This window comes from Rhinolophus sinicus, chromosome X (assembly GCF_036562045.2).
Source record: "Rhinolophus sinicus isolate RSC01 chromosome X, ASM3656204v1, whole genome shotgun sequence".
NCBI classification, from domain to species: Eukaryota; Metazoa; Chordata; class Mammalia; order Chiroptera; family Rhinolophidae; genus Rhinolophus; species Rhinolophus sinicus.
The window spans coordinates 37,130,160-37,153,732 of NC_133768.1; the positions used below are offsets into that span (position 1 = coordinate 37,130,160).

The window sequence follows — 23,573 nt, forward strand, 5'->3', positions numbered from 1 at the left end:
AGCACTATAGCTCCAGGCAGATCAATGTTCAATCCTCTCTGGTACATTTGGTCAGTCTTCTCCTGAGGCCAAGGCTTGCAAGAGATGCAAAAATAAAGATGTGGTACCTCTTCTGAAGGAGCTTCCCTTCTACTCAGAGAAGACAAATTATAAACAACTAATTATAATGTACATGAGACTTGTGAATGCGAAGTTGGTCTTACTAACTGTTATGATAACTCAGGGGAAAAAATGACCTAATTTAAGACCATCCTTAAAGATGAGTATGATTACACTGAGCTAAAAAATGATAAGGATTGAAAGTAGATTGAATATTATGAGATATAAAAACAGTATGGGAAATGGAATGACTCATTCATTAAAGGGTAAGTAGTCCAATGTGGCTGGAACACAAACTATGCAAATTATACTTATAAGTCTAAGTGGTAGGAAGCTGGCAGAGCATCTTGAATGACTTTAAGGAATTTGATATTTATTCTGAGATCATTGACGACATTAAAAGTTTTTGAGCAGGCAACCAACTTGGATATGTTTTTCAGAGAGAGTGATTGGAGAGGATGGAGATAGGATGCTGTTGCACTGGTCTTAAGTAAGAGTTGTTATCTTAAGGCCTAGACCAGAAACTGGCAGTGGGAATATTAAAGGAGAGGAATTCAAAAATATTTATAGAAGGTAAAATTCACAAGACGACTCCTTAAATGGCAGGAGTGAGAGGCTGAAAAATGCTCACAAGTTTTCTAGCTTAGATCATGAGGTTCAATGTTGTTGCCCATTGATAGTAAGGGAAAACATGGTGAGCTCTGAGATTTTGATTGACATAACTGTTCAAAGAAGACATGAAGTCATGAGAGTTTTCTGTTATTGAATAAATTCAAGGATATGCCAAAGCCATGGATATTAATGAACCATTCCAAACCTCGAAATGCTCTAATTCTGACATTAGCTTTTGTTTGAAATGATCGCATCCATCAGCTGTTTTAATGTACAACCTGGCTAAAGTCATTGGGAGATCAGATAGATTCTAATTAGGTGTGTCATACCTCAGGAAAATGAATGTATAAGCTTTCCAGTATTTGAAAATGACTCCTATCCCTCAGTGTTATTCCTTATCCTACCTGAATTTTAGCCACTCATCAGTCTTTCTGTATAATATACAGGTATTATTTCTAAAACTATGCTATACTCATGAGTACACATTTTGTTTGTACTCATACTCTTTAACATGAGGGTTATAGCTGTACACTTACTCACTGTCACTTACCTGTCAATTTCCTCATCTGTAAAATAATCAGAGTATATTCATTCAACAAGTATTTTGAGTTTTGACTAAGTACTGTGATATGCCCTGGAGGTGCAAAGATGAGTAAAACATAGTCTTCATCTTTGAGGAACTGAGTCTGTATGGGAAGACAAAGATCTATACAGTGTCCTATTAGTACTGTCATAGAGAAGTAAAAGGAAATTAATCACTCATCTGATTGTGTACTAATGTTTTGGATTTAAAACAAAAATAGGCTGACCTTTATCAAACTTTTAAATTAGGTTTTTGCCAGTGATTATAATGAGTATGTCATTCGCTTAGGTCACTCCCCTAAATATTCATTACCACCCACGTCTTTGTGTTTGGTGCAAAATAAACCTGGTCTATTAAAGATTCTCAAACACAGCTATGCTTGTCTTGGTGCCTACTCTTAACCAGAGATAATTGTCCACAATTTCATGTCAAGCAGTATTATGTAATTATACTAAAGCAGTACAATAAATAAATACCACTGTTGCTTTTTCTCTTGTATAAAATAGGTGGAGGTTTTTGATCTGCTTTTTGTCACTAATGAGAGCATCTCTCGAAAGACCTATATAGTGCATTGCCAAGATTGTGCACGAAAAACAAGCAGAAACCTGGAAAATTTTGTGGTGCTAGAACAGTACAAGATGGAGGACCTGATGCAAGTTTATGACCAATTTACATTAGTAAGTGAAATCAACATGTGAGTACATAGTTAGTTGGCTAGGGAAGCAGCAGTGTTTGTTCTGCCACCTGATAAGTAGGAGGTAATGAAATATTTAAATGTTCCTTTGACTCATTAGGTATTGCATAAGGAAATATTCATATCATTCCCCCCTCTTCCACTTCCAAGTATTTATTCCTATGAAGTTGGCATATTTCATTTTCACTTTTCTTCCTGGGTGAAACCAGCCTAAAATAATGTCACAATAATTACATTTTTTAATGTTCATGTGCTTTTTGAACACTATCATATTCTTTATGTCATTTGATCTCAGTTGATAAAGTGTTTGTATACAACAGGTTATTAGTGTCCACAAAATAAATCAGTAAATGTGCTTTTAAAGATACTTCTACTGTTAGAGCTAATTGTATTTATTTAAAATTTTGTTCTTGCCAGAAGTATTAACTTCATGGGAATATTTGATGGAGCTTAACTTCCTAATATGTTATATACAATCTTATGAAATTCAAGTATACTTACAAATTGCACATTGCACACAGTTTTTAAATTTTAAATAGCAGATGCTTAGAGGGAAGCATTTTACTCTAGCACATCACTAGTTTTATGAATAGAAGCACAGACAAAATTTATGAATTGTTGATTTCCTCCACTATGTTTATCTTACGTATGTTATCAGAAACTGAATTTTTAAAATTTAGCTCCCGATATTTTCACTTGAATGGCCTTCATGATTCCTTGAAGAAGAAAATTACTTGTAATATGTTAAACAAAATATCTTATTTAGTTGAAATAGGTTTTTGAAGCCAGTCACTAATGAAATTATAATTGATTTGTTATTTTCCACAAGCCTTTTTTTAAAAATTAGTTTCAAGTATACAAAACAATGTAATAGTTAGACATTTATACCCCTCACAAAGTGATAACCCCCCTCCCCCAGTCTACTACCTTTCTGACATTGTATATACCTGTTACAGTTCCCCTGACTCTATTCCCTATGCTCTACTCCACATCCTGTGACCACACACACACACACACACACACACACACACACACACATACATATATACATATACACATATATATATTAAATTATAGTTGACATTCAGTATTGTTCAGCTTCAGGTGTACAGTGTAGTGGTCAGGCATCTACACCGTCCATGAAGTGGTCTCCCTAATGAGACAAGTGTCCATCGGATACCCTACAAAATCTTTACAACATTATTGATTCCATTCCCCAAACTGTCTTTCGTATACCCGTGGCAATTTTGTGGTTACCGTTGTGTTTTCTAATCCCCTTACCTTCTCCCTCATCCCCACCCACAAGCCTTTTTTTTAAAGCAATCTAAAAAAATGGTCAACCTAGTAACATTCTTGACTTTTACAATTTTTGAGCTTTCAACTGCCTGGTAAAGTACAGAAAAATGCTGGTGCCTTGGGTTTAGGTAATGGTCTCAAACTCTTAGGAAAATTGGACAGGTGTGAGGCAGTAAGAGAGATTGTACTTTGACATTATATAGCAGGCTGTTGACCTTTTCTTGAGAATTGTTATTTTCCCTATCTTCATAAGCAGACTGTCTTTAGCCTTGAGCTAGGGAACACTATTAACAATTTGTATACCAAAGTAACATACTATACTTTAATTTTCAGGCTCCTCCATTACCATCCTCATCTTGATATTGCTCCGTGGACATTAAATGAGACCTTTTCTGCTATTCAGGAAGTAACCCAGTTCTGCACCACTGTTTTTTGTAGCTATCTCGTAAGGCTGCTGGCTGAAAACTGTGTCTATGCAACCTTTCAAGTGCGGAGTGTCAACCAACTGGACAGGGGAGAGCACTGCTCCTACTCCAGGACTCTCAAAGCTGATCAGCTGTGCTTCAGAAAAAAAATAATAATTTCCATGTTTTGTATATATCTGACAAAACTGGCAACATCATACAGACTACTGACTTGAAAACAACCTCTTTTATATTTCTCTATTTCTGGGCTGATGAATTGGTTTTCATCTATCTTTTTCCCCCTTCAGAATTTTCCTTGGAAAAGAATACTAGCCTAGCTGGTTATTTCTTTGTAATGTGTAGTTAGCAATTTTAAGGCTTTCTTTGGTCAACTTTTTTTTAATGTGAAAAGTTAGATAAGGAACTTTTTTACTGCTTTTATGTTTTTCTGTCTTGTTTTGAAACCATGACGGTTATTACACTTTCGGTTCCTAAATAAAATGTTTAAAAAATTAACAGCCAAGTCACAAAGATAATGGATTGCACATAGACTAAGGAATAAACTTCAGATTTGTGATTTTTGTTTCTAATCTTGATGTAAATTTACACTATTTATAAATACATATTTATTGCTTGAAAATATTTGTGAATGGAATGCTGTTATTTTTTCCAGATTTACCTGCCATTGAAATTTTAAGGAGTTCTGTAATTTCAAGCACTACTCCTATTACATTTTCTATATGTAAATAAAACTGCTTAGCATTGTACAGAAACTTTTATTAAAATTGTTTAATGTTTAAAGAGTTTTCTATTGTTTGAGTTTTAAAAAGACTTTATGTACAGTGCCCAGTTTTTGTTCATTTTTCAAATCTGATTATATATATTTTATATATACTTATGTATGTATATATAATATATATAGAAATCTGGATATATATGTATAAAGATTTAGAACTTAAATTTTTCTCGTTTTAAGTTTCACATCTATGGTAGATTTTTGAGGTGTTTACTGTAAAGTATTGCTTACAAAAAAGTATGATTATTTTTAAAGAAATATATATGGTATGTATCTTCAAGACCTAAAATGTCAGACTGGTTTATTGTTAAGTTGCAATTACTGCAATGACAGACCAATAAACAATTGCTGCCAAATGTAGTATAATAGTAGAAAACAAATAGTGATTGAACTTAAGGTTTTAAAGGGAATGTTACATGAGCTTGACAAATCATTTACATCACTTAGTACTGTTTTGTATGGCAAAAAGATTCAGATTAAGGACTCTATTTTAGAATATAAATAAATTAAGAGAGTTTTTTTTTAATGTTAGGAAGGTTACTGAAATTTGAAATTTCATGCTTTCCTGGTTGCATGACATGATGTGGGAGGGGACTAGTCTGTAAATACCCTATCACTTTATTACGGTCTTCTAAGATTTTTCCAGGAAGCTTTAGTGAAGAAGCATATAGAGACTGCTATAAAGCAAGTTATAATTATGACTAAAGAATTTATAATCCTCTCTGGTGAATTGCCGTGATGATTGCGTTAATCAAGTACTTTTCCTGTAGTTTTGGAGTATGTTGTCCTCCTAGAAACAGTTTGAAGGCTTGAAAGCAAAAGCATGGAGATATTTTATTCAATTAGTTAATAATTTGGTAAATATTACTTGTAGCAGCCATCGTCTCTTATTTATAATTTCAGAAGGAAATAATTACAAATCTCTTAGTTATGGAGCAGGAGTGCTTGTCTAAGTGCTATTTAGGATGTTTAACCATTAATATTTTAAAATGAACTCAGGACATTTTTGCAAATAAAAATTGCAAGCCAACCTTCAGAAACAAAGATGATAACAGAATGCTAAAGCTACGCTTAAATGTTTTTTTAACCATTTCTAGTTTATCTTACTAACACAATGTCTTATTTTCTGTAGTTTTAAGATAACTTATTACCAAGATTAATATAAGTTGTGTGACATTGAGGAGTAATTTAGCAGTGTTTCATCAATACATATTTGGAAATTATATGCCTGGAATAATATTTGTTTAACTTAGTTTTTTAATGGATAGAGAGGATAGGAGATAGAAATCAAACACCTGAACATTACTCTGAAGTATAACTAAATGAACAAAATCTTACGTAAACTGTTTTTCGTCAATTTAACATCCTTTATAATTTACATTCTTCAGGTTTCAGAAGAAATAAAATGCTTTTTTCTTTTTACTGCTTATATAGGTAAATTTCATTAAAGCAAACACAATCCAGGCCCCTTAATAATGAAACAGGTTTCAGCATAACACACACATTGTTTAGGGGAAAAAACTGATTACACACTGTATAAAAACATATGTGTTGATCCAGAAAGTGAGAACTACGTCATTTTTTTCTTGCTGTCACGAGAAATCTTACACTATGAGTACAGTAGTTGAACTTGTTTAACTTATTTAAGTTAAATCAAAAATAAATAAAATTGGCTTCTACATTTTAAAATAAAATTTAAATCACTTTTCCAAAGACGTAAATTGACAGGCCTTTCAAAATCCTAGTAATTGGTGAACTGAAATTTAAGATCTCATAATATTATGAATTTAACTTAGGTGAAGTGTCTGCTTCTCAGGACCTCGTTATTAAATCTTTAAATTATCACCGTGTGTTTTCATTTAGTATATTTAGCTTCTAACCAAATCTGAGTAAGATGTGATTCCTGCCCCCTACCCTTCATACATACACATCTAATATGGGAGATTCATGTAATACATCAGGCAAAACCTAGAAGAGAGAACAATAAGAGTGAGGAGTACCGGGGCTTGCATTTCAGCAGGGTTTACATCAGTCAGCACACCTTCCAGAGCAGGAGGATTTGGGAACTTCGACCTAATGGTTTGGAGGAGTTTTAAAAGACAACTGAGAGGAGAGGTAGGAAGACCCTGATGTTGGAAAGCCTCCTGCCATGAGAGAGTTACACTTTACCCTGTAGTTAATATGGAGCCATCCAGGGGATTTAAGCAGCAGAACAGCACTGAATTTGCAGTAATCTTCCTGCCTGCTTTAACACACTCCATCTGTCCTGTACATTGCTGCCAGAGGGATATTTCCAAAGCACAGAAATTCAAGGGAGAGATGACTTGGGCTTGAACTTTGGATTTTGTTAGGATGGAAATAGCACACATTTAGAAGAAATAATGTAAAGTCCCCAGAACCTATTAGATGTCTTCATGTGTGTGTGTGGGGGGGGTGCTTCTAACTAGAATAGGAAATACAGAAGGGTAGTTTTGGAAACAGAAGATAATGAATTCCTTGTAGGACATCTAAGTAGTTAGAATTAGGAGAGGCCTAGACTGGAGCCATGTATTTGGCTGTCCATTGAGTTGGTGCTTAGAACCAGAGGAGATAAGATCATACAGGAACTGTGGTGAGATGAGGTAGACCAAATACCACTAAGGAATGTCAGCATATAAGAAGAGAGGAAATCGCAAAGGAGAAGAAAGCTGAAACCAGCCATCATTGTTAGACAAATTAGAGCTTTTGAAAAATAACCACACTATGCTGCAAAAATGAATAATAAAGGGATTTCTTTGGGTTGGCGCAAGATGGTAACATTGCCAGGGCACCTTCACTGGAGCAGCACGATTGCCATGGATGAGAAAAGGTATTGAATTTTGAGAGGGAGAAAGGAAGGGAGAGTTTGTTCTTTCAGGAGCCCTGGGTATAAAATTATGTTGGTCTTTGGTGAATAACAAACATCATCACTTTCAAACATTTTGTGTCGTTGTGGAATGCTTTATACACAGTAATAGTTCTGTATATGTCCCTGAAAAGACCCATGTGGTGTTTCGTTTTTGCAAGGAAAAGATAATTTTTAGTTCAACAGGGAAAGGAGGATGGTATTTTTTAGTGTAGCCCAAAGATACATACCACTTACTGAGTTCTTGTGTAAAGTACAGTGCTAAGTACATAAAATTCCCTTCAGTCCTCACAATGACCCTTTGGGTTAGGTACTGTTTTATCCTCATCTTAGGGATAAGTAAATTGAGGCAAAGAGAGATCACATAACTTGTCCAAGATTTGTGGTTATTAAGTGTTGAAGCCGAGATTCTAACTGGTAATCCGACTTCAGAGCAGTGCTATTCTACCTTCCCTCTGCAGAGAAATAAGGATTGTTGAGTGCTTTACTCTGTAGTCATGTTTGGAAAAAAAGTCTCATTTTAAATCTTTAACAAGAGAAAGATCTCTTTAAATTTGAGAACCTATAGTCAGGCCAGCCATAACTTTTATAGTCCAAACCAGAACCCCTTTGAAATTGAAAGGGGACACTATTAGTAATTGGTCAGGACAACAGCCATAAAAATGGGGCTCTCCTAGGCAAGCCAGGATGTATGGCATAGTGTTTAAACTGGTCTTCAGAAGAAGCATTTTAGGAGTAGTATTTACTTCCAACATCATACCCCTATATTTTTGCACTCTTAGAATGAAAAGGAATGGATTTAGGTTGTATTAGAACCCCCAATTACGGTCGAAAGAGATGTTGAAATATCAGGGTGAAGATGGAAGCAATTAATTAGAAAGTGGAAATGATAGAGGAAAGGGAAATTCCTGTTAACTCAGTGATGTCTGCTGAATTGTTCCCATCCTAAAATCAAATAATATCATTTCAAGAAACTGACAAGAAAATGAGTAAATAAAATATTCTTATTGTAAAGATTAATAATAAGCATTTTTCTAAACTCTTGGTTTGACTTCCATTTACCAGTCTAGTTTAAGGTGGGAATTTGATTTAGCATATTCAAAATATGACTTACATGTACCACACTGAAAAAAATGTAGAATCACAGTTTTCTCAGGGTTTTAAAACCAGTGCCATGTAGTTTATTTCCAAGTGATTAAACATCTTAATATGAGCAACAGAAAGATAACTGATGAAGTTAAGGACTGTCCTAAGGTATTTAAATTATAACCATGTAAGTGTAAGTGTAGAATCAGTTCAAACAGATGAAAGGTATGATTAGCAAAGCAATACTGAGCCACGCCTACTTTCAAAATGCTCATACACATCTATTAAATTTAGTAAGGGCATAAAACAGGAGAAAGCAAACACTGATATTGTAGACTTATATAGTTAATTGTAGCTAAGCATTAACTTCAGCTTTCCACTTTGTAGTACAATAATACATTTGGCAGAATGGAACTAGAAGAGAATGTTATCTTCAGAAAACTTGATATATGTGATTTAAATGTCATCTTTCATTAAATGTATTCATATGCAAATATTGAGCTGTCTGCACATGGACAGGATTCTGTCTACAAAATGGAAATCAGTACCCAAATCTATGATCAAGATTTTCTGGGTTTAGGTACTGAAAACACTTTGGGGGGAAAGGGTAGCAGCAAGTTCAAAAGTATATGAGGTACTGATATATCAAAAATTTCAATAAAAAAGAAAAACTAGGAAGTACCAAAGATTTAAAAATACGACTGCTGTATACAAAGCCTAGATAGTTTTAAAATATTCATCAGTCTACAAATTATGCTGTCATAAATCATTCAAAATTAGGGCTCATAGTCACATCCCGTGACCAAATATTATTTATAAATAAATTATAATTGAAATTCAATATTATTCTACATCACCTTCAGGAGTAGAGAGCAGTGATGAGCAATACACACAATCTATGCAGTGACCCCCAGCGCCATAAGTCCAGTACCCATCTGGCACCCTACATAATCTGTACAACACTATTGATTATATATTCCATACTGTATTTCACATCCCCATGACTTTTGTGACTACCAATTTGCACTTTCTAACCCCTTCACCTTCTCCCCCATTCCCCACTTTCCCTCCCATCTAGCAACCATCAGTTTTTTCTCTGTACATCTGTATCTATTTCATTCGTTCAGTTATTCTGTTGTTTAGATTCACATATAGGTGAGATCATATGGTATTTGTCTTTCTGTGTCTGACTTATTTCACTTAGCATAATATCTTCTAGGCCCATCCATGTTGTTGCAAATGGTAAAATTTCATTCCTTTTTAGGGCAGAATAATACTCCATGGTATAAATGTACCACAATTTCTTTATCCAGTCATCTATTGAAGGGCATTTTGGTTGTTCCCACAGCTTGGCTATTGTGAACAGTGCTGCAATAAACATAGGGGTGCATATATTTTTTCCAATTAGTGTTTTGGATTTCTTTGGATAAATACCCAGGAGTGGAATTGTTGCGTCATAAGGTAGTTCTATTTTTATTTTTTTGAGGAGCCTCCATACTGTTTTCCATAGTGGCTTCACCAATTTGCAATCCCACCAACAGTGCATGATGGTTCCCTTTACTCCACGTCCTCGTCAACACTTGTTTGTTGATTTATTGATGATAGCCACTCTGACAGGAATGAGGTGGTATCTCATTGTGGGTTTTATTTGCATTTCTCTGATGATTAGAGATGTTGAACATCTTTTCGTATGTCTATTGGCCATCTGTACGTCCTCTTTAGAGATATGTCTCTTATGTCCTCTACCCATTTTTTAATTGGATTGTTTGTACTTTTGGTGTTGAGTTGTATGAGTTCTTTATAAATTTTGGATATGAACCCCTTATCAGATGTATCATTGGCAAGTATCTTCTCCCATTCAGTAAGATGTCTTTTTCTTGATGGTTTCATTTGCTGTGAAAAAACATTTTAGTTTGATGTAGTCCCATTTGTTTATTTTTTCTTTTGCTTCCCTTGCCTGAGGGACTGTATCAGTAAAAACATTACCAAAGGTAATGTCTGTGAGTTCACTTCCTGTATTTTCTTCTAGGAGTTTTATGGTTTTGGGTCTTACATTTAAGTCTTTAATTCATTTTGAATTTATTCTTGTATATGGCATAAGAAGGGTAGTCCAGTTTCTTTTTTTTTTTCTATGTATCTGTCCAGTTTTCCCAACACCATTTATTGAATAGACTGTCTTTACCCCAATGTAAATTCTTGCTTCCTTTGTCATAGATTAAATAACCATATAAGCATGGATTTATTTCTGAGCTCTGTATTCTATTCCATTGATCAATGTGTTTCCTTTTATGCCAATAGCATGCTATTTTGATTACTGTAGCTTTGTAGTATAATTTGATATCAAGTAGCATGATGTCTCCTGCTTTGTTCTTATTTTTCAGGATTGCCATGGATATTTGGGGTCTTTTATGGTTCTATGAAAGTTTTAGGATTATTTATTCTAGTTCTGTGAAAAATTTCATTGGTATTTTGATAGGGATTGCATTGAATCTATATATTGTTTTGAGTAGTATAGACATTTTATTTGTTAATTCTTCCTATCCACGAGGATGGTATATGCTTCCCTTTATTTGTATCTTTAATTTCTCTCTTCAGTGTCTTATAATTTTCTGAGTACAGGTCTTTTACCTCCTTGGTTAAATTTATTCCTAAGTATTTTTTTTTTTTTTGATGCAACTGTAAATGAAATTGTTAATGTCTCTTTCCAGTAGTTTGTTACTGGTGTATAAAAATGCAGCCGATTTCTGAATATTCATTTTTGTATCCTGCTGCTTTACTAAATTCATTCATCAGTTCTAATAGTTTTTTGGTGGACTCTTTGGGGTTCTCTATATATAGTATGATGTCCTCTGCAGATAATGACAATTTAACTTCCTCCTTTCCAATTTGGAAGCCTTTTATTTCTTTTTCCTGTCTGATTGCTGTGGCTAGGACTTCCAGTACTATGTGGAATAAAAGTGGTGAAAGTGGGTATCCTTGTCTTGTTCCTGATCTTAAGGGGAATGCTGTTATCTTTTCCCCATTGAGTATGATGTTAGCTGTGGGTTTATCATATAGGGCCCTTATTATGTTGAGATAAATTCCTTCTATTCTGACGTTACTGAGAGGTTTGATCATAAATGGATACTGGATTTTTGTCAAGTGCTTTTTCTGCATCTATTGATATGACCATATGATTTTTATTCTTCCTTTTGTTTATGTGGTGTATCATATTAATTGATTTGTGGATGTTGAAGGAAACTTGCATACCAGGAAGGAATCCCACCTGATCGTTGTGCGTGATCTTTTTAATGTATTGCTGAATTCAGTTTGCTAATATTTTGTTGAGGATTTTTGCATCTATATTCATTAAGGATATCAGCCTATAGTTTTCTTTCTTTGTAATGTCTTTGTCTGGTTTTGGGTTCAGAGTAATAGTGGTTTCGTAAAATAAGTTTGGGAGCCTTCCCTCCTGGTAGATTTTTTGGAATAGTTTGAGGAGAATACATGTTAACTCTTTTTTAATATTTGGTAAAATTCACCTGTGAAACCATCTGGTCCAGGACTTTTGTTTGTTGGCAGCTTGTTGATTACTGATTCAATTTCATTGGAAGTAATTGGTCTGTTCAGATTTTCTGTTTCTTCTTGATTCAGCCTTGGAAGATTGTATGCTTCTAGGAATTTATTCATTTCTTCCAGGTTGTCTAATTTGTTGGTGTATAGTTACTCAGAGTATGTTCTTAATTTTTTTTTTTTTTTTTATTTTGTATTCCTATGGTGTCTATGGTCACTTTTGTTTCATTTCTGATTTTATTTATTTGGGTTCTCTCTTTTTTTCTTGATGAGCCTGGGTAAAAGTTTGTCAATTTTGTTTATATTTGCAGAAAACCAGCTCTTGGTTGCATTGATCTTTGTGTGTGTGTGTGTGTGTGTGTGTGTGTGTGTGTGTGTGTTGTCTCTATTTTATTTCCACTCTGATCTTTATTATTTCTTTCCTTGTACTCACTTTGGGCTTATTTTGCTGTTCTTTTCCAATACCCTTAGGTGTAAAGATAGACTGTTGATTTGAGACTTTCCTTGTTCTTTAGGTAGGAGTGCATTGCTATGAATTTCCCTCATCAGACTGCTTTCACTGTGTCTCATAGATTTGGGTCATTGTGTTTTCATTTTTTTTTTTGTCTCAAGGTGTCTTGATTTTTTCCTTGCTCATTGTTGACCCATTCATTACTTAGTAGCATGCTATTTAGTCTCCATGTGTTTGTGTTTTTCAGTTTTTTTCTTGTAATTGATTTCTAGTTTCATAGTACTATGTTCAGAGAAGATGCTTGATATGATTTCAGTCTTCTTAAATTTATTGAGACTTGTTTTGTAGGCTAACTTGTGGTCTATCTTGGAAAATGTTCTATGTGCACTTGAGAAGAATGTATATTCTGCTGCTTTGGGGTGAAATGCTCTGAAAATATCAATTAAATCCATCTGGTCTACTGTGTCATTTAAGGCTGCTCTTTCCATATTGATTTTCTATCTGAAGGATCTGTCCATTGGTGTCAGTGGGGTGTTAAATTCCTCTACTATGATTGTGTTACTATGGATCTCTGCCTTTATGTCGGTCAATATTTGTTTTATGTATTTAGGTGCCCCTGTGTTGGGTGCATAGATGTTTACTAGGGTTATGTCCTCTTTTTGGATTGATCCCTTTATTAGTATATAATGTCCTTCTTTGTCTTTTATTATAGTCTTTGTTTTAAAGTCTCTTCTGACTATGCTTGCTATCTCTTGAAATACTCACTAAGTTTTTTAAACATTCTTATAACCAGTGTTTTAAATTCTGTCTCTGGTAGGTTATTTGCCTCCATTTCATTTAGTTCCATTTTGGAGGCTTCTCCTGTTCTTTTATTTGGGACATGTTTTTTCGTTTCCTCATTCTGGTTGCTGCTCTGTGTTTGCTTCTATGTATTAGGTAGATCTCCTGTGTCTCTCAGTTTTTGCTGCGTGGCCTTATGTGATATGTGTCCTGTGTAGTCCAATGGCACAGTCTCCCTAATCTCCTGTGCATGCATGTGTTCCAGGAGTGTCCCTTGTGTGTTGTGTGTGCTCTCCTGTTGTAGTTGAGCCCTGATTGCTTTTTGCACATCAGTAGGCGGGATTGACTCCCAGGCTAACTAACTGTGAGGACTGGCTACGCCCACAGTGTATGAGATGCTGTGTGGGGGCTGACCCCTCAGAGGAGGCTTTGCCCCTGTGGGCTCTTGTGCCTGTTGATGCCCCATTTGATGTGCTGCTTGTAGGGCTAACCAAGTAGTGCTCTGAAGCTGGCCTCTTGGTGTGTTGTTTCTGGTGACTCTTGGGCAGGGCTCCCTTGCAGGGCAATTTCAGCCTTGCCTGTTACTGGCCCACAGCTATCTGGTAGGAGCCTCAAAGCTACATGTGGTTAGCTGCTGCCTGTGCTGGATTTGGAGGAATGTAGGGGGGGTGGTGGCCTCTCTGTATACTGAGGCTGGCTGCCACCAATAGTGGGCCTGCGGAAGCTTAGCAAAAGGCCCAGAGTCCCCTAGGCCTAGTGCCACCCGCCAGCTGCCCATAAGGCCCTGCTGTTGAAAGAGGCTCTTTAGGTGCACATGTCGGTCTAGTTGATCTGGTCTTGAGAGTGCCCTCAACGATGCAGCACTAGCAGGTGGGATGGAGTTCAAGAGAGTCACGAGACATGACTGGTTGTTTTTACATTATTGCAGGTTCAGTTCTTAAGCCAGTGCCCGGCCTGTGACCATCCTGCACAGCACCACAAGAACACAGCACGAGCCACCATCTCAGGCTCACAAATTTCTGAGAGCTGTCCTCCAGTGCCTGCATTGCAGCTTTTGGGTCACTGTCCAGCACCAAAATCTCCCCTGGCCATTGCAGACTGCTGCTGTAAAAAACCTTCAAGGCTTGCATGGTGGGACTGGCCACCCAGGCACCCAGAGTACCCCTGCCAGTGCAGCTCTAGGTGGGCAGTGTGGGGCTCCAGGGAACTAAGGGCTGTGGTCTGGTTTCTCCAAAGTCAATGCAGTCTGGCTTCCTCATCAGTGCTGGGCCCACGACCACCCCGCAAAAACTCCTGGAGAACCCTATGGTCAGCCACTGCCTGTCTCAGGCCTACCACCACCACCACCAGTCTATTATGTGGTGCAGGTCTTGGGTTACTGCCCTCCAGCAAATGTTTCCTGGACTGCCACAGGCCTTCTACCTGCTTTAATCCTCAGCCTGTGAGGTGGGGCCAGCAGCCCCGTGGTTAGTTTCCTGGGAGACGTAGCACCAGCTGTGGGGAGGATGAGGTTGCCTCAGACCAATTCATTTTAGACTTCGCCATTTGGGGGAGGGCTTAACCCTGAAAAAATGGTGCCCTCCAGTAAGCCACACATGTGCAGGATACACACAGGGACAACAATGGCTCCCATCCCTCCAGCTCCCATGCCAAAGCCACTCAATTCAATCATTCTCTGCACATCCCTGGGCTTCCCGAGCTGCCACCCCTCCACCAGAGACCAGGTGCGTGCCCACAAGTGAGCGAGTCTGTGTGCCGGCTCTACAAGAGGGCATCTGGAGTTCCGGAAAAATGGCGGAGTGAGGTGAGCCTCTGTAAAGCTCCCCTGGAATTTACAAAGAATCGAACAACAAAAACTCCACAAAGGACTCCCTGCACAGCAACAGGCAAGACGAAGAGGCCCACTACCCACTGAAATCACCTACAGGTGGGAGATTCGCGCGAGCAGGGGGGAGGAGGAAAGTGAGAAGTTCGCGGAGATGGAGCCGCGCAGGCGCAGGACGCAGACCTTGCTCAGTGCACCGAGTTCGCTGCTTCCCGGAACTACCGCAGCTGCGGGAAGAACTCGGACTGCTAGGGCTCCGCCAGGGCTCTGCATGGCTGAGGGGACAGCATATAACACGGCTGAGCCCAGCGCTCTCGGCAGAGAAGCCTGCAGTTGGAGAAATAATAAAACATTCTACCAACAAGTACTGGAAAACAAAAGAAAGACCTCTTCCTATCAACCTGTTGCAGAAGTCACTCCTGTAGATGTCTAGGAAGAGAAATAGTAAACCAGTAATCGCCATGAATAACCAAGGCAACAAGATAGCTCAGAAAGAAAGTGAAAAATCTCCAGAGAAGGCACTTAAAGATACAGAAATATGTGACTTAAATGACAGAGAATTCAAGATTGCAGTTCTGAAAAACTCAACGAGATACAAGAAAACACAGATAGGCAGTTAAATGAACTCAGAAACTCAATCAAAGAACAGCATGAGCATTTTACGAAAGAGATTGAAATTTAAAAAGAACCAAATAGAATTTCTGGAGATTAAGAACTCAATAGAAGAAATTAAGAATGAAATAACCAGCTTAGGTAGTAGAGTTGACCAGATGGAGGAAAGAATCAGTGACATCGAAGATAGAAACCTGGAAATGACACAGATAGAAGAAGAAAGAGACTTGAGACTTAAAAGAAATGAAAGAACTTACAAGAACTTTCTGACTCCATCAGAAAGAGCAATATAAGAATAATGGGCATACCAGAAGGAGAAGAAAGAGAGAAGGAACAGAGAATATATTCAAACAAATTGTCGATGAGAACTTCCCAAATTTGTGGACAGAACTGGACCCTCGAATCCAAGAAGCAAATAGAACACCTAGTTACCTCAATCCCAACAGGCCTTCTCCAAGGCACATTGTATTGAAGCTGTCTAAAATCAACGACAAAGAAAGAATCCTCAAGGCAGCCAGGGAAAAGAAGACGGTAACTTACAAAGGAAAGCCCATTAGATTATCATCAGATTTTTCAGCAGAAACTCTACAAGCCAGGAGGGAGTGGAACCAAATATTCAAACTATTGAAAGAGAGAAATCATGAGCCAAGAATAATATATCCAGCAAAGATATCCTTTAGATATGAAGGAGGAATAAAGACCTTTCCAGACATACAGAAGCTGAGGGAATTTTCTAATACACGACCTGCACTACAAGAAATACTAAAGGAGGCTATTCGACCACCATCAACAGGGACAATTTGTGGCAACCAAAACTCAAAAAGGGGGAGAGTAAAGGCCTGAACCGGAATATGGGAATGGAGAAAGTAAGCGTGGTGAAGAAAATGGAATACTCTAAATATCAAACTTTCTTTTACATAAACTTAAGGGTAACCACTCAAAATAAATCCAGAATTGAAATATATACTGAAATAAAAGAAGAAACAGAGGGAAACATCATAGAATACCACCACACAGAAATAATAGACAACAACAAAAAGGCAAAGAAACAATGGAGACACAGCCTTACCAGAAAACTAAAGATAGAATGACAGGAAATCCTCACATATCAATAATCACCCTAAATGTAAATGGACTGAACTCACCAATAAAAAGGCACAGAGTAGCAGATTGGATCAAAAAACTAAACCCAACCATATGCTGTCTCCAAGAGACACATCTCAGCTACAAGGACAAGCATAGACTCAAAGTGAAAGGGTGGAAATTGACACTCCAAGCAAATGGTACCCAGAGAAAATCAGGTGTAGCCATAATGATATCAGATGAAACAGACTTCAAGGTGAAAAAGATAACAAGAGACAAAGATGGACATTTCATAATGGTGAAGGCGACTGTACAACAAGAAGACATAACAGTCATCAATATTTATGCCCCCAATCAGGGAGCACCCAAATACACCAAGCAACTACTAACAGAACTAAAGGGAGAAATTGACCAAAACACAATTATACTAGGGGACTTAAATACATCATTGACAGCTATGGATAGATCATCCAAACAGAAAATAAATAACGAAATAGTAGCCCTAAATGACACATTAGATGAAATGGACATAATTGACATTTATAGAGCACTTCATCCTAAAACATCAGACTATACATTCTTTTCTAGTGTACATGGAACATTCTCAAGGATAGACCATATATTGGGACATAAAATCAGTCTCAACAAATTTAAGAAGATTGAAATCATACCATGCATATTCTCTGATCACAAGGCTTTGAAATTGATATCAACTGTAAAAAGAAAGCGGAAAAACACAAATACATGGAGATTAAACAACATACTTTTAAAGAAGGACTGGGTCAAAGAAGAAATTAGAGGAGAGATCAAAAGATACATAGAAACAAATGACAATGAAAATACATCCTACCAAAATTTTTGGGATGCAGCGAAAGCAGTTTTAAGAGGGAAATTTATCTCATTACAGGCCTATCTCAAGAAACAAGAAAACTCCCAAATAAATAACCTCATGTTACACCTTAAAGAACTAGAAAAGAAGAACAAGTAAAACCCAAGGTCAGCAGAAGAAAGGAAATAACAAAAATTAGAGCAGAACTAAATGAAATAGAGAACAAAAAGACAATAGAAAAAATTAATGTGACAAAGAGCTGGTTCTTTGAAAAGATTAACAAAATTGACAAACCCTTGGCTAGACTTACTAAGATCAAAAGAGAGAAGACACTGATTAACAAAATCAGAAACGTAAAAGGGGAAGTTATCACGGACACCACAGAAATACAAAGGATCATCCAAGAATACTATGAAGGACTATATGCCACCAAATTCAACAACCTAGAAGAAATGGACAAGTTCTTAGAAACATATAGCCTTCCAAGGCTGAACCATGAAGAACTGGAAAATCTAAACAGACCGATCACCAGTAACTAAATTGAATCAGTCATCCAAAACCTTCCCAAAAGCAAAAGTCCGGGACCAGATGGCTTCACTAGTGAATTCTACCAAACCTTCAAAGAGGATCTAATACCAATTCTGCACAAACTCTTCCAAAAATTGAAGAAGAGACAGTACTCCCTAACTCATTTTATGAGGCCAACATTACCCTGATACCAAAACCTGGTAAGGACAGCACAAAAAAGAAAACTACAGACCAATATCTCTGATGAATACCGATGCAAAAATCCTAAATAAAATTCTAGCAAATCGAATACAACAATGCATTAAAAAGATTATTCATCACGACCAAGTGGGGTTCATCCTCGGGCACAAGGATGGTTCAACATACAAATCCATCAATGTGATACATCACATAAACAAAATAAAGGACAAAAATCATATGATTATATCAATTGATGCAGAAAAGCATTTGACAAGATACAACATCCATTTATGATTAAAACACTTAATAAAATGGGTATAGAAGGAAAATACCTTAACATAATAAAGGCCATATATGACAAGCCCTCTGCTAATCTCATAATTAATGGAGAAAACTGAAGCCCTTTGCTCTACGTTCAGGAACACGACAGGATGTCCCCTATCACCTCTGCTTTTCAACATAGTGTTAAAGTCCTTGCCAGAGCAATCAGGCAAGAGAAAGAAATAAAAGGCATCCAAATTGGGAATGAAGAAGTTAAATTATCACTCTTTGCAGATGACATGATGCTATATATAGAAAACCCTAAAGACTCCACCAAAAAGCTATTAGAAACAATCAACGAATACAGTAAAGTTGCGGCTACAAAATCAATGCACAAAAGTCCATTGCCTTCCTATATACTAACAATGAAATCTCAGAAAAAGAAATAAAAAAAATTCCTTTTGCAATTGCAGCAAAAAGAATAAAATACCTTGGAATAAACTTAACCAAGGATGTGAAAGACCTATATGCTGAAAACTATAAGACATTTTTGAAAGAAATTGAAGAAGACACAAAGAAATGGAAAGACATTCCGTGCTCATGGATTGGAAGAATCAACATAGTTAAAATGGCCATATTACCCAAAGCAATATACAGATTCAATGCAATCCCCATCAAAATCCCAATGGCATATTTTAAAGAAATAGAACAAAAATCATCAGATTTGTTTGGAACCACAAAAGACCCCGAATAGCCAAAGCAATCTTAAGAAAAAGAACAATAATGGAGGTATCACACTTCCTGACTTTGGCTTGTACTACAGGGCTACAATAATCAAAACAGCATGGTATTGGCAGAAAAACAGACACATAGACCAATGGAATAGAATTGAGAACCCAGAAATAAAACCACATAAATATGGACAGATAATTTTTGACAAAGAAGCTAAAAACATACAATGGAGCAAAGACAGCCTCTTCAATAAATGGTGCTGGGAGAATTGGATAGCCACGTGCAAAAGAATGAAACTGGACTGCTATTTGTCACCATGTACCAAAGTTAATTCAAAATGGATCAAAGACTTAAGCATAAGACCTGACACAATAAACTGCATAGAAGAAAACATAGGTACTAAACTTATGGACCTTGGGTTCAAAGAGCATTTTATGAACTTGACTCCAAAGGCAATGGAAGTAAAAGCTAAAATAAACGAATGGGACTATATGAAACTTAAAAGCTTCTGCACAGCAAAAGAAACCATTGACAAAATAAAGAGGCCACCAACTGAATGGGAGAAGATTTTTGCAAACAGTGCCTCCGATAAGGGGCTAGTATCCAGAATATACAAGGAACTCATGCAACTCAACAACAAAAAATCAAACAACCCAATTGAAAAATGGGCAGAGGACTTGAAGAGACATTTCTCCAAAGAGGACATACAAATGGCAAATAGACATATGAAAAAATGCTCAACATCACTAATCATCAGAGAAATGCAAATCAAAACCACAATGAGATATCACCTCACCCCAGTCAGAATGGCTATCATCAACAAGGCCACTAGTAACAAATGTTGGAGAAGCTGTGGAGAAAAAGGAACCCTCATACACTGTTGGTGGGAATGCAGACTGGTGCAGCCGCTGTGGAAGGCAGTGTGGAGGTTCCTCAAAAAATTACGAATAGAATTACCATATGACCCAGCAATCCCTATGCTGGGTATCTACCCAAAAAATCTGAAAACATTTAGAGATAAAGACACGTGTGCTCCAATGTTCATTGCAGCTTTGTTTACTGTGGCCAAGACATGGAAACAACCAAAATGTCCTTCGATAGATGAATGGATAAAGAAGTTGTGGTATATATACACAATGGAATACTATTCGGCGGTAAGAAAAGATGATATAGGAACATTTGTGACAACATGGATGGATCTTGAGAGTGTAATGCTGAGCGAAATAAGTCAGACAGAAAAAGCAGAGAACCATGTGATTTCACTGATATATGGTATATAAAACTGAAAACAACAAAAGAACAAGACAAACAAATGAGAAACAGAAACTCATAGACACAGACAATGGTTTGGTGGTTGCCAGAGGGTAAGGGGGGCGGGTGGGGGGTGGGGGGTGGGAGATGAGGGTAAGGGGGATCAAATATATGGTGATGGAAGGAGAACTGACTCTGGGTGATGAACACACAATGGGATTTATAGATGATGTAATGCAGAATTGTACACCTGAAATCTATGTAATTTTACTAACAATTGTCACCTCAATAAATTTAATAAAAATAAAAAAAAAGAGGGCATCTGGATTTCCAGTTACCTTTACCCCACCGGGAAGGCAGCTCCTCATTGATTTTTACTGCCAGATGTTGTGGGAACTCCTCTTCCTGGCACAGAACCCCTGGGCTGGGGAGCCCAGCATGGGGCTGGGGCACGATTCTCTCTTCAGGAGGGACCTCTGCCATTCAGGTATCTCTCCCAGTGTTCAACCTCTATGTGTGGTTTTGTAGTCAGCCTGTTTCGTTCCTTGGCCCCTCTTAGCACTGTCTATGTGGCCTCTTCTTTATATACATAGTTATAGGGGTTCTTCTCAGCTAGTTTTCAAGTTATTCTTTAGGTTGATTATTCTAGAATTTATTTGTAATTTTGGTGTGATCCTGTGATGCAGTAAGCATAGCATTTACCTAACCCACCATCTTCAATTTCAAATATTTTTAAGGCTTTAATGCATATTGACAAATTGTCCTCCAAAATGTTTGTAGCAAAGTACATTCCTACCATCAGCATGTAAAAGTACCTGGGTCCTTACATCCTTTTGGCTTTACTTTGCAAAGGAGATGTTTCAGCACTTAAGACATATCTGGTTACTCATATATTTGTTGACTGTTTAGATTTCCTCTTTATTGAAATGACTAGTTCAGTGTTTTTTCTCATTTTTTTCTTTAATTAAAGTTTATTGGGGTGACAATTGTTAGTAAAGTTACATAGATTTCAGGTATAAAATTCTGTATTACATCATCTATAAATCACATTGTGTGCTCACCACCCAGAGTCATATCTCTTTCCATCACCATATATTGATCCCCCTTACCCTCATCTCCTACTCCCCATCCCCCTTACCCTCTTGTAACCACTAAACTATTGTCTGTGTCTATGAGTTTCTGTTTCTCATTTGTTTGACTTGTTCTTTTGTTTTTGGTTTATATACCACATATCAGTGAAATCATATGGTTCTCTGCTTTTTCTGTCTGACTTATTTCACTTAGCATTATAATCTCAAGATCCATCCATGTTGTCACAAATGGTCCTATTTCGTCTTTTCTTACCGCCGAATAGTATTCCATTGTGTATATATAGCACAACTTCTTTATCCATTTATCTATCGAAGGACATTTTGGTGGTTTCCATTTCTTGGCCACCGTAAATAAAGCCGCAATGAACATTGGAGCACACGTGTCATTCTCTATAAATGTTTTCAGATTTTTTGGGTAGATACCCAGGAAAGGGATTCCTGGGTCATATGGTAATTCTATTCGTAATTTGTTGAGGAACCTCCACCCTGTCTTCCATAGCGGCTGCACCAGTCTGCATTCCCACCAACAGTGTATGAGGGTTCCTTTTTTTCCACAGCCTCTCCAACACTTGTTCCTATTTGTCTTGTTGATGATAGCCATTCTGACTGTGGTGAGGTGATATATCATTGTGGTTTTTATTTACATTTCCCTGATGATTAGTGATGTTGAGCATTTTTTCATATGTCTATTTACCATTTGTATGTCCTCTTTGGAGAAATGTTTCTTCAGGACCTCTGCCCATTTTTCAATTGGACTCTTTGTTTTTTGTTGAGTTATATGAGTTCTTTATATGTTTTGAATATTAGCCCCTTATTGGAGGCATTGCTTGCAAAAATCCTTTCCCATTCAATTGGTTGCCTCTTTATTTTGTCGATGGTTTCTCTGGCTGAGCAGAAGCTTTTTAGTATGATACACTCCCATTAATTTATTTTAGCTTTTACTTCCCTTGCCTTTGGAGTCAAATTCATAAAATGCTCTTTGAACCCAAGGTCCATAAGTTTAGTACCTATGTTTTCTTCTATGCAGTTTATTGTTTCAGGTCTTATGTTTATGTCTTTGATCCATTTTGAATTAATGTAGGTACATGGTGACAGATAGAAATCTAGTTTCATTCTTTGCATGTGGCTTTCCAATTCTCCCAATAAATGGTAAATTATACCATTTATTGAAACGGATGTCTTTTCTCCATTGTATGTTTTTAGTTTCTTTGTCAAAAATTGTCTGTCCATATTTATGTGGGTTTATTTCTGAGTTCTCATGTCTATTCCATTGGTCTGTGTGACTGTTTTTCTGCCAACAAAATACTGTTTTGGTTATTGTTGCCCTGTAGTACAAGCTGAAATCAGGCAGTGTGGTACCTCCTGCATTGTTCTTTTTTTTTCTTTCTTAGGATTGCTTTGGCTATTCGGGGTCTTTTGTGGTTCCATACAAATCTGATGATTTTTTGTTCTATTTCTTTAAGAAATGCCATTAGGAGTTTGATGGGGATTGTATTAAATCTGTATATGGCTTTGGGTTATGTGGCCATTTTAACTGTGTTGATTCGTCCAATCCATGAACGTGGAATGTCTTTCCATTTATTTGTATTCTTCAATTTCTTTTAAAAATGTCTTATAGTTTTCAGTATATAGGTCTTTCACATCCTTGTTTAAATTTATTCCTAGGCATTTTATTCTTTTTGTTGCAATTGCAAAAGGAATTTTTTTTTATTCCTTTTTCTGAGATTTCATTGTTAGTATATAAGAATGCAATTGACTTTTGTACGTTGATTTTGTAGCCAGCAACTTTACTGTATTCGTTGATTGTTTCTAATAGCTTTTTAGTGGAGTCTTTAGGGTTGTCTATATATAGCATCATGTCATCTGCAAAGAGTGATAATTTAATTTCTTCATTCCCAGTTTGGATGCCTTTTATTTCTTTCTCTTGCCTGATTGCTCTGGCGA

At 36.8% G+C, this 23,573-nt stretch overlaps 1 protein-coding gene across 11 annotated transcripts in view; it reads left to right on the plus strand.

The window, feature by feature from the left end:
• The window catches only part of KDM6A (lysine demethylase 6A), a 197,577-nt gene extending 193,088 nt beyond the window's left edge, over nt 1-4,489 (plus strand). For 10 of the 11 annotated variants that reach the window (XM_019717929.2, XM_019717926.2, XM_019717933.2 and 7 more), the window contains 2 exons: nt 1,801-1,971; nt 3,618-4,489. In XM_019717929.2, the coding sequence (XP_019573488.2) occupies nt 1,801-1,971; nt 3,618-3,644 (198 nt within the window). In that variant the 3' untranslated portion in view covers nt 3,645-4,489. Of the gene's footprint in view, nt 1-1,800; nt 1,972-3,617 lie in introns of those variants that run through there. The other variant, XR_012493466.1, reaches the window with a different exon arrangement.
• The last annotated feature ends 19,084 nt before the right edge of the window (nt 4,490-23,573 follow it).